At 38.2% G+C, this 13,805-nt stretch overlaps 1 protein-coding gene across 4 annotated transcripts in view; it reads left to right on the forward strand.

Annotated features, from left to right (window-relative positions):
- ACBD5 (acyl-CoA binding domain containing 5) overlaps positions 1–13,656 on the forward strand; it is a 30,603-nt gene extending 16,947 nt beyond the window's left edge. For 2 of the 4 annotated variants that reach the window (XM_050308422.1, XM_050308430.1), the window contains 8 exons: positions 711–848; positions 1,619–1,819; positions 2,558–2,664; positions 4,659–4,935; positions 6,161–6,360; positions 7,934–7,984; positions 8,277–8,386; positions 11,663–13,656. In XM_050308422.1, coding sequence (XP_050164379.1) covers positions 711–848; positions 1,619–1,819; positions 2,558–2,664; positions 4,659–4,935; positions 6,161–6,360; positions 7,934–7,984; positions 8,277–8,386; positions 11,663–11,675 — 1,097 coding nt within the window. In that variant the 3' untranslated portion in view covers positions 11,676–13,656. Of the gene's footprint in view, positions 1–710; positions 849–1,618; positions 1,820–2,557; positions 2,665–4,658; positions 4,936–6,160; positions 6,361–7,933; positions 7,985–8,276; positions 8,391–11,662 lie in introns of those variants that run through there. The other 2 variants (XM_050308438.1, XM_050308445.1) reach the window with 2 other exon arrangements.
- The last annotated feature ends 149 nt before the right edge of the window (positions 13,657–13,805 follow it).

Below are 13,805 nucleotides of genomic sequence, written 5' to 3' on the forward strand. Positions count from 1 at the left end.
TTTCATCAACTTTTGCACTGAAATCAGAGAATTTATTTCCATATGCCTTTGCTAGATAAAGATCTGTGTAAGCTTGAGTCTTCTTACCCTTTTTTCACTGCCTAGATCACAGCAAGAGATATATTAAATACTATCTTTACCTTACTCAGACTTGTGTTCACATAGTTGAATGTTTCAAAATTTGCCTTTGAATTGAGAGCAGTTTTGAAGCATTTCAGCCCAAAAGGGAGCATCTATTAATTTTTATATTATTTATATTTTTATTTAATATTTTATTGTTTTATATATTATTATATATAATAAAATATATAATGATAATATATTATATTATTAATTTTTTTAATAGAAGGAGTTTAAAATTACTTGGCCACATCAGTCCCAGCTAAAACATTACTACAGCTGTACCCTAAATACGGTTACAGTCTTGGTCTGAGACTTGGTAGTGAAAGTAGCCTCCTGTCTGCTCCCAGGGGGCTGTCTCAGAGTCACTGAGAATCTCTGCACCAGCAGCCAGGCACTCACTGATGGGCTACAAAAGAAACACTAAATCAATCAAGAAAGAGTTTACAGAAATGAGCTGCTGTTACTTGTTACATCTTCTAATATGGAAATAGTTTTGTAGAACTGCTGCTGATAGTTTGAGGGGGGAGTGGTTACATGTTTGTTTCTTTTAAAATACATCTTTTTCTCTTCTTTGATTTTTTTCTTAGACCTCAGTAATGTCATGAATTCCACTCCAAATATAAAGGCTGTAAATGGAAAAGCTGAAAGTAGTGACAGTGGAGCGGAATCAGAAGAAGAGGGGCTTCGTGAAGAGGAAGAAAAAGAACTGCAGATAAATGGAAAGGGTACGTTTTCTGGACCATTGTCTCTGCCAAAGTTATTCTTAACCACCTAAATGGCAAAAAAATCCCAAAGTATCATGAATGTTTTTACTTTTTCAAGAGAATTAGGTGCAAATACACAGGGATGCCTATGTGAACAATTTCTGTCTCCCAGCCTAGGTTATAAGAATTCAAACTAGTACAGATTTCTGAGCTGTGATGTACAGTTTTTCACTTGCATAGCAAGTTCTGTCAGTAGGTTAGGTAAACATTTATACCCTTTATTGTTTTGGGGTTTGTTGCCAGTGCTTTTTGTAAGAGCTGTGAATGGCTACATGGCCTGTAAGTGTAGCATTGAAAATTACTTTTTTTTTCTTCAGAGAAAATAGAACAGAACTTTCAATGAGACTCATTAGAGGGTCCATAAAGAGTTCAATGCTGGAAATACCAGCATCTAGTGAAAACCAAATGAAATTATATATTTAAAATTCTATACAGATTTTTTCCTCCAAGGACATTAGGCTTATTATTTAGTTTAGCAGAGAGACTTGCTTTGGATTTGCTTACTTATGTTCTAAGTATCATCTGTTCTTTCTGCAGATTAAATTTTATATTTATGCTTTTTACAAGAACAGAACAATCCACACAAATGTGAATCCAGGAGCATTTACACGTTTTGTTCTGCAGATACATTTTACATACAGTCCATTAGAAAATGAGGTACTTGAAGAAATATAGTTTGAGCTGTTAGGTGCATAGCTTTCTATTTGCAAAGTTCTCTTGTTCTTTTACAGACTATAAGAATGTGAAACCCGAATCAGCAGCTGCTAAGGATTTGGAAGGTATTGTTAGGAATGGCTGTTACAAGGACAGCTTTATCACAGATATGCAGAATGGCATCCAGACCAAATCTGCCTTGAATGGCTTAAACCCAGAGGAAGAAACAAATAAAGAGGAGCCAAGCCTAGAAATAGCTAATAACAGTGCTCACCAAGGTATTGTCCCTACAAAACCATGTTTTCATTTGCACATGTTTTTAATGGAAAATACTCTTTTCTTGAAAGCTCAGTCCTGGGATTCAGAGACTAGCAGTGGTGTCTCAGTTGCAGAAATCTGAACACAGAAAAACCAAAAAAAGCTCAAAAAAATTAATTAATTCCATAATAATTAATAGTTTAAAATAAGGCTTTCTCTTAGGATCTCCTGCAGAAAGAGAGATGAATTCAGAAGCAGAGAGGCCCAAACTCACAGAAAGAGAATTGTTTTCTTGTAATATCATTATGCTACCTAAATAAATACTATTTGCCTTTGAAAGTGAATCTGTAGTAAAATAAAAATCACTAATATCATATTTATCATTCTAAGAGGCTGAACATACTATAAATGCCAGTTTGTTGAAACTGAGGTCTAAATACATAGTTTTAAAACTACCATAACACCAGGCAAAACTGCTTCATACAGAACTAAGGGAGGAGAGTGAACAGGGTAAAATTAAATTTATAATGCAGAAATGTCAGTATGAGGTATCGTTTTCCCACTAGTAAATGGAAAAATAAATATAATTCCTAAATTAATATGGCCTTTTTATTCAGAATGTAAGTTTAGGATGACAATCGTAGATAAAAGAGCCATGAATTGAGGCTCACATTTTAACTCATTGCTTTACTCTTTGCCAGGGTTGGCTCAGCTGGCTCACATTTACAAAGCATATGTGCTATCCCCTTTCCCTACAGGTGCAAGTGAAGAGAATACTGAAGAGATCTCAGCAACTCAGCACTTAACCAGTGATTCAGACAGTGAAGTTTATTGTGACTCTATGGAGCAACTTGGACTAGAAGAGGTATGGGATTCAGTAGCCCCTTAGGTGTATTTTGGAACTGGTATGCTTATTTTTAAATAGGCTTCTCTTGATCAGGTGAACATGGACATGCAGAGGTAAATGCTGTCTTGCTGTTTAAAATATCGGATTATGTTCATTTTATTGTCAGTCTTTTACAGCTTGGTTACTGCTGATCTAAAAGCCTTGAAATTTTTGCCCTCAGAGAATTTATTTGAGGGGAAGGCATGAAAAACAACAGTACAAAGAAACAATTGTCAAAAAACCCAAAACAAAACAGTACAAAGAAACTAAGATCTGTGCCCACAAATTAATTTAGGATCTCACTAACATATGTAGGGAGCAGAGTTCAGCTATTTCTAGGAAACAGGAAGTGTCTTTGTAACAATGAACTTTTTGCTTGCTCTTTTTCTGGCCTGATGAATCCTGTATTTGTTTCTTAGAATAAATAAAGAGTAAGCCTTAGCAGGTGGCTGTAGGCCAGTGCATAAAAGTGGGTTAGGTCTAAAGAAGTGGGAGATAACAAGGATTTCTGTGTTCTCTTGTATTCTCTGCAGTCGTAATATACATCTCTGACTTTCGTCTAAAAAGGTGGGCACCAACTGTGCTGCCATAGTTTTGACTGAATTTGTGCTCCCGCTCATTGTATAAACTGCAGTCTTAGCTGACTTATGGGCTTGGACCTCCTTCAGAGGTCCAGGTTAAGTGTAGACTTCATAAACTGTACTCAAACACCTTGTTTCCTGATTCTGGAGAGGAATAAGTGGATAATGTATAGGATCAGAAAGACCAGTAGGCACTCTAATATTTCATCATTCTCTTGTCTAGCTCTTTCCTGAGTAAGCAGAAAATTCTTTTTAACAAATTTTAACTGTTAATGAAACATGTTAGGAAAGATAATTTGATAGCAGTGCTGCAAGTTGTCTTATCTAGGTGATTTCCCAATCATCTTGTTTATTGTTCAAGCTTGTTTGAGATTCACTAATTGAAGTGGGTGGATAATTTGTCAGTTTCCCAACCTGCATGAGAAGAGTTCTAGTTTTGCACAAAATAACAAATGTTCAGGTATATGTAAATAAATGTACAAGTGGAATTATAGATCAGTCAATTCAAAGTAGAAGAGAGGTTCACTTAAATAATTAAATACAGCTTTTACTTGGAACAGATGTAGCAAACACTCTGCCCTTCAGTTCTGGTGATCCAGGTTTTTGAGCTGCTGTGTGACAAATTTGGGCAGCAGTTTCCATTTCTTTGTCCCTCCTTTTGGTTATTTTGGCTTTTCCATGAACTTATTTTTCAGCTGAGTTTGCTTCCACATTTGCTTGTGCAGGTGCTTGCCCTGGCCCTGAACGAAGGGTTGCTTGAGCCACCGTAAGGCCGTGCAGTTGCAGAACGTGTGGCCTGAACAGCTCTTATGTCATCCATTTTCAGTGTCTTCCTGTAGTACCACTGATTTTGAGTGAGAAGTCGATAGAACACTCCGCCTTTCTTTTGTTTGGTGAGAGGTGCAGGTGCAGCCAAGCTGTTCTGAACAGGTTGATAATAAGCAAGGGGATCTCTTTGCTGTGAGCGCAAACACTGCCTGCTCAGGGTTGCTAATGGCACGTGACTTTTGTCTGTGTGGCTCCCAAATTTGAGTTGAGACTGTTTCACTGTCTAGGTAGCAAAGCAGATTTTACAAGGGAAAACTGAACATTTTCAGATCTTAATGTTCTGATGTAGTGATTATTAAGTATTACTGTATGTGGGAAATATCTAAAGAAATTCTGGTCGTATCACTGTTCTGAGAGCATTTGCTTCAAAGGCCTCTTCAATCTGAAAGTGACATTTAGACAACAGTGAATACATTCTATGGGAAAACAACTGTCCCCTTAATAGAAAAGTCTTAATTATGGGCAAAATATTTTCTTAATTTGAAAGTAGAGATGTTTCTACCTTGTTAATGGTAAACTGTCCCATTTTACAGAATTTAATTACTTGCTAATGTTAATTTGTAGCCCTTGGAGATCATCACGTCAGCTAAAGGATCTTTAAAGCATTCATCCCATTTCTTGGATGTAGATCACAGTCTTCTATTAGAAAATACGGATTTTCCAAGGCGTGCTTGCATGACTTATGGGAATCTCCAGTCTGGAAATACTGGAGAGGGAATAGCTGAAGAACAAGGTGAAGTCAAATGTGGAGGAGAAGATGGCAAAGCTGGTAATGGGGGCCCTCACAAGGAGAAAAAAGGTGGAGAAAAAGCAGATTTCTACAGTGTCAGACGAGGGAGAGGTACTGTGCATGCTGTGTTTGTGTTCCCCCTCTCCTCGCTGCCAGAAGTTACTGGTGCCTGAGAGGCACTTCCCAGCACTGTCCATTAAGAGAGTCATTTATGTAGTGCTTCTGCCCTTCACTGTAACAATAGATAGCAAAATGCTAATGACTGTGGGTAACCTTATATTCCAGCTGCTGTTGTGGCACCTGGGTTTTTAGAAATGTAATCATCAAAACCAGTCTGTGCCTAAGAGGAGTTTTCTTAGAAGTTACATATTTATTGATAAATACATATGCATTTATACCTCTATGGTGGCTTATTTGAAACCATGGAATGGCTTGGAAAGGTGTCAGTGACACATTGTTTTGTGTATTATTGGAATGTTAGCCACACCTTTAAGTGATCCTGATACTATTCATTATGATTCTTAAAACTTAGTCATTCTTAATCACATAATAGCCCAGGTGTTCAATTTATGTTGGACGTCTGCTCTTTTTAATTCCATAATACTTCTAATGCTGTCACCTAGGAGCAGCACCATATTCCAGTGATATGATCTGCAAAGCCAAGGATAACATTATTTTTTCTTGTACAAAACAAAAAAAGGCAAAAAGTATTTTATTTATATATATATGACACCTATATGTAATCAGATGCAAAAATTCAAAAGAAAATCCAAGTAGAACATTTATGTTTAAAACTGCTATGAAGTACATACTGTAGTTTAACTATCTCTTCTCTTTTGTTGTTTTACTGAAGTTTGTTACTTGCAGGCAGAAACACGATATGCTAGTTGTAGTTGTATCTAGTTTAAGGGAGCATTGTAGGTTTCAAATAATTACCTTTCCTCATCACTGTATTCCAGTGATCTTTGTTTTCCAGCTGGACACTGCCAAATTTAGAACAGACCTACACTTGACAGAAAAGACAGATCTTACTTTCTTTTCGCTAGGGCAGAATTTACTGCTGAACTTGTCTGGATGTGAATTAATAGTTTTTCCCTAAATGTTTTTGCAGTTTTAGGAACTTGAATGATACTGTCTCACTGAGGCTGTAGGGAAACATCTCATGACATTTCAGTGACCTCCCAGTGCTTCTGATCTGTCTGAATACAACCTGTGATGAGGAGTACCACCCTCCCGGGTGGAAACTGAGGGAGGAAACTGAACTGTTAAACATTTTCAATTGAGTTGGTAGCCCATTCTGTGTTTTATGTTTCTGTTTTGTTCTCCCTCAAAACAGGGCACAGACTTCAGCCTTTAGGAGACGGTTCCCAGGGGGGCCAGATGGGTAGTGGAGGGGACGGTGAGCGCTGGGGATCCGACAGGGGACCCCGGGGAAGCCTCAATGAGCAGATTGCAGTGGTGCTGATGCGGTTGCAAGAAGACATGCAGAATGTCCTCCAGAGGCTGCATATGCTGGAGGCAGCTACAGCATCACAGGTACTGTTCTTTGTAGTTATTTGATTAATTTTTATGAAATGTCCTTGGATATTTGTATGCCTCTTCAGTTGATAATTTCAGATAATATTTTCTTGAACTGTGAAGACATTTGAGATACATTCTGTATCTCAAGTTCAGTCCAACTTAAATTTTCTTATTGGTACTTACTCTCAAGAACACAATTAAGGACTCTTTTACATGTGAGCAAGAACATGTACTTCAGCTTAGAAATTAGCCATACATTGTTTTACTGATCTCTGATAAGACTGATCTAAGCCACAGTTATTGATACACATTACACAGTCACTATATATGGAGATTCCATAGTTAATGTTAGTAATATATGATCCCAGAGAATTTCTTCATCACTAGATCTCAAAGCATTTTCAAAGAAAGTGAGAAATTATCTTAATCGTTCAGACTGGTGAATGTTTGCAGGCAGAACTTCTGATTCCATTTTTCAGTTAGCAAGACCGATTCTTCTCAGCTTTCTTTCCTCATGAAGTAATCCAGCTTTCTTGGAATTTCACATCATGTACACAAGACGGGCAAAGGAAGTCTTAAGTAATTGTAGGCATTTACTGATGTAGTGTTTCTTTTTCCCTCTGTTTCAATGGAAATACTGTTTCTTCAGGAGAATAGAACATGTTGTGAATACAGTTGATCCAGAAACCTGGAAATGTTTGGTTTTGTTTGACTTGCTGATACATTCTGATCTACCTGAGAATGAGAGAGCTGTACAAGCAGTATCCTATGTGATGCACATCCAAATCTAAGGCAGCCAGGGAAAAGGATTTGTTAAAACCATGATTTTGCTGCTTCACAGCTATTCCAGAATCTAATGTTTTGAATTCAGATTGATTTTCTTTTTTTACCTGAGCAATATATGAAGAAATAGTGAAAGACTGTTCTCTAGCAGTTCATGCTGTGCTTGCTACCCATACCTAGGGAGAAATAGAAGTTTCTGTTTCACACTTGCATAAACTAAGAACTAGAAAACCAGCTGCTTTGTTTTTGTGGAAGCACCACAATAGTGTATGGGAATAGTCTTGAAAAGTTTCTGGTACTTCCATTTTCAGGATTGCCTGGAAGATATGGAACAGAGTATTCTCTTTCCTTTATGGTGTTGGACATGGCTGTAGCTGTAGCTCAGGGCAGACTAAAACAGTGCTTTTCACCTTATAGTACAGGGTAACGTTGAAACGTCATCATGCAAATTAAGCTGGTGGGATTTCTGCTCTGGGTCAGAACTGAGACTGGACCAGGTTTGAGGAAGTTGCAATGACAAGTTGAACAAGGGTGCCTTCAGAAACTGTAAAGAGGTCCAATAAGTGCACTGACTCATTTTCTAAGACACAAGAGATGAGATAATGCTATAAAGAGTAGTGGAAACATCAGAGGTATGTGGTGAAAGGGGGGCTGCAGAAGAGTCGTTCTGTGTATTAAACTGTGATATATACAGATTACAAAGCCTTCACAATATGAAAAACCTCATATCCTTGTTTTGTGAAGCAGAAGAATTTTAATTGAAGTTTCCATTTTTATACTTACCAGCCTTTGTTTGTATTTAAAGGCAAAATCTGCAACACCACATTCAAATTACCAGCCTGCCTCCTCTGTCAAGGTAAAATACTGTTTTTACTATTTGTAAAAACCAGTGTGAACTGTGAAAAAAGATGAGCTGAATATTTTATCTCTAGCTCTTGGTATGTGCTTTTTATATTGTCTCTTCCGTGACTAGGAAATAAAAAATAATCTGTCTGAAGAAATTACTTGATAGATTAATCTTTTCTTCTGGTCTTACTATTATTTTCTACTTTGGTACTGTAGCATTTGAAAGTGATTTAGAATTATACAGGTGATATTCAATATGTGCACACAGATTGCTGACTGGAATTTTTTTCTGTTTTCCTTAGAAACCATCATGGTGGCCCTTTGAAATTTCTCCTGGTATTTTAGCTTTTGCTGTTGTATGGCCATTTATTGCCCAGTGGTTGGTACACGTGTATCTTCAAAGAAAGCGAAGGTAAAGATGTGCATTCAATAGGACCCATATGCTGTATTTCACCTGTTTAAACCAGCACATCGTATATTGTGTTACCTAGGGCATAAAATTCTTTGCTTTGAAAGTTTCTCAATATAAGAAAGTATTGGTTAATTTGACTTTATATGTGGTGTGCTTTACATGTGGCAACTTAGATTAAATGTGTGAAATGTGATGCAGGATAATGTCAGCGAGCATACGCAAGTGGGTGAGACTGGATAGCTTGGAAGCATCTCCATGACAATCTTTGATCCTCTTACTCCTGATACCCTCTTGAGCCATTTTCACTGTTTCTAGACTCCCCAGTCCCCTTGTGCCATGAGAATTTTTTTTCCTGTCACATCCTTTGTGGAATACCACCTGTCACCTATTTCTTATTTAACATCTACCAGTACCTTACTGTGATATTTTTATATCATCTACTTTGATTTCCTTCAGCTGAAGGACAGTTGTACTCTCGTCTTGCCTTTCCTCTCAACTCTCCAAGCATCAGAAGATGGAGTGTTCTGTAGTTGCTGTCTATTTCAGCCTCATAGTTGACTTTGTTAGCTCAATATGCTCTTACCTTTTGTGTTTTTTCCCTCTGTCAGTCTGCAGAGAGTTTGCATGTGTGTAAATCTTAGGAGAATTAGCTAAATCGGTTTAGCTTTTTGAAGTTTGATAGTTTTCATAGTATATTTTCTCATCCAGAAAATCACAGAAAGACAGAGTGGTTGAGGTTTAAAGGGGGCTCTGCAGCTCATCTGGTCCAACTGCCCTTTACTCTACCAGGGACACCTGGAGCTGGTTTTCCAGAACTGTGTACAGACAGTTTTTGAATATCTCCAAATATTCAATTTGAGAGAGACACCACCACCTCCCTGGGCAACCTGTGCCAATGTTTCTCTCTCCTCAGTGGTGCTCCAGTCCTTTAATCAACTTTATGGCCCTTTGTTGGACTCTCTCCAGTTTGTCCATGACTCTCTTGTACGCAGAAGTGGACACAGCACTCCAGGTGTGGCCTCTCCAGTGCTCAGCAGAGAGGAAGGATCACCTCCCTCAGCCTGCTGGGAGGATAACGCAGGCCGCAATACCACTGGCCTTCTTTGCTGCAAGGGCACGTTGCCAGCTCATGTTTAACTTAGTGTCCCCTTGGATGCCCAGATCCTTTTCTGCCAAGCTGCTTCCCAGCTGGGCAGGCCCCAGCATGTACTGGTGAACTGGGGTTGTTTCTCCCCAGGTGCTGGACCTGGTATTTCCCCTTGTTGTACTTCATGAGGTTCCTGTCAGCCCATTTTTCAAGCCAGCTGAGGTCCCTCTGGATGGCAGCACCACCCTCTGGCACATCAGGCACTCCCAGTTGTGTGTAATCCACAGATTGCTGAGGGTGCACTTGCCCCATCATCCAGACCATTGCTAAAGGTGTTTCACAGGACTGGCCCCAGCACAGACCGCTGGCATACACCGCTAATTACTGACCTCCAGTTAGACTCCTGTCACTGATCACCGCTCTTTGGGCCCAGCCCATGGAATTGTAAACAATACACCGCCCACAAAGGCTGCAAGTCTGCCAGGAAGTTCTCCTGGCTCAGAGCTGTCATTGGGAGCGTTGGTGTTACTGCTCTGTCTGATGAAACAGAGATTGCACTCCTAAGGCTTTCAGGCAGTTAACGCACAGTTTGCTCATTTTCTCTACTGGTTAAATGGAGATTTCCATTTCATCGGCAATGACAAAGTTGGTTTTTTTATATCAACGCAGGGTTTTTTTTGGTATCTTATGTGAAGCTCTTACAAACTTCAGTGTTTTGCTAATTGCTCTTTTATGGCCATCTTCTCTTGCTCTCTCTTTGAACAGCTGCTGTTCTTGCAAATCAATTTTGCTATCTGTTCTCACCTCTGTAGCACCCTCAATCCATTCACAGGTTCAGTCAGAATTCAGTCATTAGAAAAGCACCCTTACCAGCAATTTTTCTAATATATTGTCCTAGTGATTCAGAGCTTAGATGAGTAAAAAAAAGGGTATATTATTTTTTTTTTGGATTTGTCTAGTTTTAGTTTTCATTCATTGGATTTTCCTAGATCTTTATCTACTGGGAAAAAAAGAGCCCATGGTGTGTTTTCCATGGGTACTTTATTGGTATCACCAAGTCATCTTGTGTCTCTTCCTTAAAACAAATGGAGCAACTGGAATCTTAGTTTGTCTTCCAGTCTTGGGATGATTCTAGTGGCTCTTACCCAAATGCTTCAGTTTTTCAACACTGAGTTCAGGATCTGTACCACAATTTGTACCACAGTGTGAGACACAGATATAGCACAACCCTGTGTTTTGTTTACTTATTCATGTGTTGTACTGAGATGAACTTCAAGAACAGAAACTAAAGAATTTTCTGTATTCTTCAGCTTTCCTCTCTATTTCTGACAGTCTGCCCATACAGAATTTAAGGACTATCTGCTTCTTTATCACTTCTCCATCTGGAGTTCCATCTCCTTTAGCAATGTGTGGGAAGTTGATCAAGTACACTCAGTGAGAAAATGGAATTGCAGAAACAAGTCCTTTGTTGTCCCATTGCCAGTTTCAGCTTGTACCCTCTTAAGGTGTGCAAGCTCTTGGGCAACACCTGTATCGTGCCTATATTGATCGTGTCTGTGTATTTTTGGTTTTCAAGTCCCTGAACTGTCCTGGAGCAGAAGTCAGGAGTCTGAGCTGCCACATGAGGTGTTCTCATCCTGCAGCTGTGGAGCCATAACTCCTGAACTCTTTTGCACAGTGGAGCAAATTCCATGGAATTGGTGGAGGGACAGCTTTCTGTAACCAACAGCTTTGTGTTCAGCTCATGTCCCTGGGCAGGGGTAGCTCAGCTCTCTCCCAGCACCTCTTAACTTGTCTCCTCCTCCTTTATGGGGAACGTAATGCTGAAAATAACTGAAGAAGGCTTGAAAACCAGATCACAGATAAAAATATAGTTTTAATAATAATTGAGAGTTGTCTGGATTCAGGTCATGATTTTAGAACCCTCTAATTATATGTTTTCTGGAATCACTGCCAAAACAGCTCTAAAGTGTTGCTGTGCTGTGAGCCAGCACACCACTGACTGATGTGGTCAGAGGCTGTTCTGAGGAATTCCATCTTCAGTTCAGAGTTCTTAGTGAATTTTGTACTTGAGGCCATGTTACGTTTTATCTGATAGGAAATAATTCACATGTAACTTCAACTGTTTAGACAAATGAAAAATTGTCTCATATGTGAAGGTACATTAAACTATTTGGTTCCTCTTCTAGAAAACTGAACTGAGAATTTCATGGCTTTACATAAGGACTTCTAGGAGAAGATGGCCCTGGAAAGCGAAGGAATTCTGAATTCTCATAGAATCTCAGAATCTGGGATGATCTTCCTTATGTTACAGTAATATTTTGTACTACCTTTGAGCTAAACATTTAAGGACTAATATTATTGAAACTTGAATGATTCACAGCTCCTAGGTTGCAAAAAAATTTAATAATTCCATCCTCAAAACCATATGAACATTAATTATTTTGGAATGTGCTTGTGGATGGGCCTTCAGTAATTGCTGGCCTTGCTGATGTCAGTTGAGGAAGAGAATAACATCTCTGTAAAAGAGTAAGTTAAAAATATGTAAAACTGTCACTTTAACATAGAAATAATTTTACAACCCCAACTTCCCTGCCTGTTTTTCCACAGGGTTACATAACACCAGGTGAAAGCTCTAATAAAGTATGAATTCAATACATTGCAAGCTGTTGGAAATGTACAATATAGCTCTGAGGAATCTGCTGGTTATTTTTTGCTGCTAAACAAGTGTGGGACAAATTTCCATGTAAATTGGTCGTAAATGAAGTTGAATCCTTCACTTATCCTGTAAAGTTGTAAAGGCGATTTGGGAATTTGTGTATGTTCTGAAAGTTAAAGCCATTAATAACAGGAGGGCTGTCAAATACAGGTTTGGAAACGGTGTGTGGTACAAGGGATCCATGTAAAGAGGAGGCTGCACCTTATCTTTTTAACTTTGATAATTGTACTCTTGTTGACAACAGCTTATTTTAACTGAAATACATAGTTTAGGCACAAGGTGCTTTAAGATGAGATGAAAACTAGCTCTGTAAGTCTATCTCTAAGCTTTTAAAAAGCTCAGTGCACTCTAAGGTTTCTGTTGTCAGTTTGTGTTAAATTGAAGTAAGGTTTAATCCATTGTGGACTTTTCCCAGGTCACATTTTGGAAAATACCAATTCTGGTATTTCTCTCTTATCCTTCTACTTACTTTCAAAACAAAACGTTTCAGCTAATTTTGGTGCTGATTTTTTTTTCCCCCCACAGAGTATTTATTAACCAATATACAGATAAGAGTTACAACTCTGTCAAGTTTGCTTGACTAAAGCATGCTTTACACTCGATTTTAAAATAAATTAATATATAAGTTGTTTAAACCTCTGGAAAAGGCAAATGCACTAAAATTAGATTTGACAGAGAACCTAAGACTTTGCTATAAAGAATTATACCACAACATAATCCATGGTTAAGATCTGAATCTTCAGCAATTTCATGATTATTGATGTACTTTCATTCTCCACCTGGATTACATGTTACAAATAATTTTTAAGGAAAGTTTTTTTCTCCTTCCTGAAAATCTTTTATAGTTTGGAAAGCATTTTTCATAAAAGCTATACTGTATAAAAATGTAATCAGAGAATTTAATGTTTGTTTTACCAGAGAAATTTAAATCTTTTTAGTTACATTCAGGATTTTTTTTTAGTTACATTTCTCCTCTTCTGATTTTCTTACTGTAAAGCTGAATTAAAAATTAAATAAAATGGTTGTAATCTCTTTGAAGACCACTGTAACAAGTAGATGGGTTTGTGTGCCAGAGATGAGTTTTTGGCATGAGATACACTGAAACCTCAGGTTTGAACAAAGCTTATCCTGGAAGGGAAGTTCTGCTGTGACCTGAAGCCCTTGTGTCCAAGCTTAAAGTTCCTAGAGTGATTGACTTCTCACCACAAAAAATATAAATCATACAGGAAGGATACTCTAGCTTGAAGGTCACGTGAAAATAACCTCCCTGTCCTGTCTTCTGCCAGGACAAAGCACCCTGGAGAGCCTCCCCCGTTCAGAACCATGTTACACGTAGATATCAAGCTCTTAGAGATGGGACAAACATTCCCAAAGGTACTTACTTGTTAACTTCCCACCGAAATAAATGTGGGCTTGTACTATCCTTGTTATTTATTCATGTTTCAATAAATGAATCCCTTAATATTTTGTATTTTATCTTGAACTTTCTTAATGTTTACTAAATAGTGTACCCTGGATGGTGGGTGGGACTCTACAGAAGAGCCTGCTGGCTGTGTCGTGAAGAATCAGTCTCAACCTTAAAAGTTGTAATACAAAACATGACTTTTGTAACA

This window comes from Myiozetetes cayanensis, unplaced genomic scaffold (assembly GCF_022539395.1).
Source record: "Myiozetetes cayanensis isolate MyiCay16 unplaced genomic scaffold, myiCay2020 scf1, whole genome shotgun sequence".
Lineage (NCBI taxonomy): Eukaryota > Metazoa > Chordata > Aves > Passeriformes > Tyrannidae > Myiozetetes > Myiozetetes cayanensis.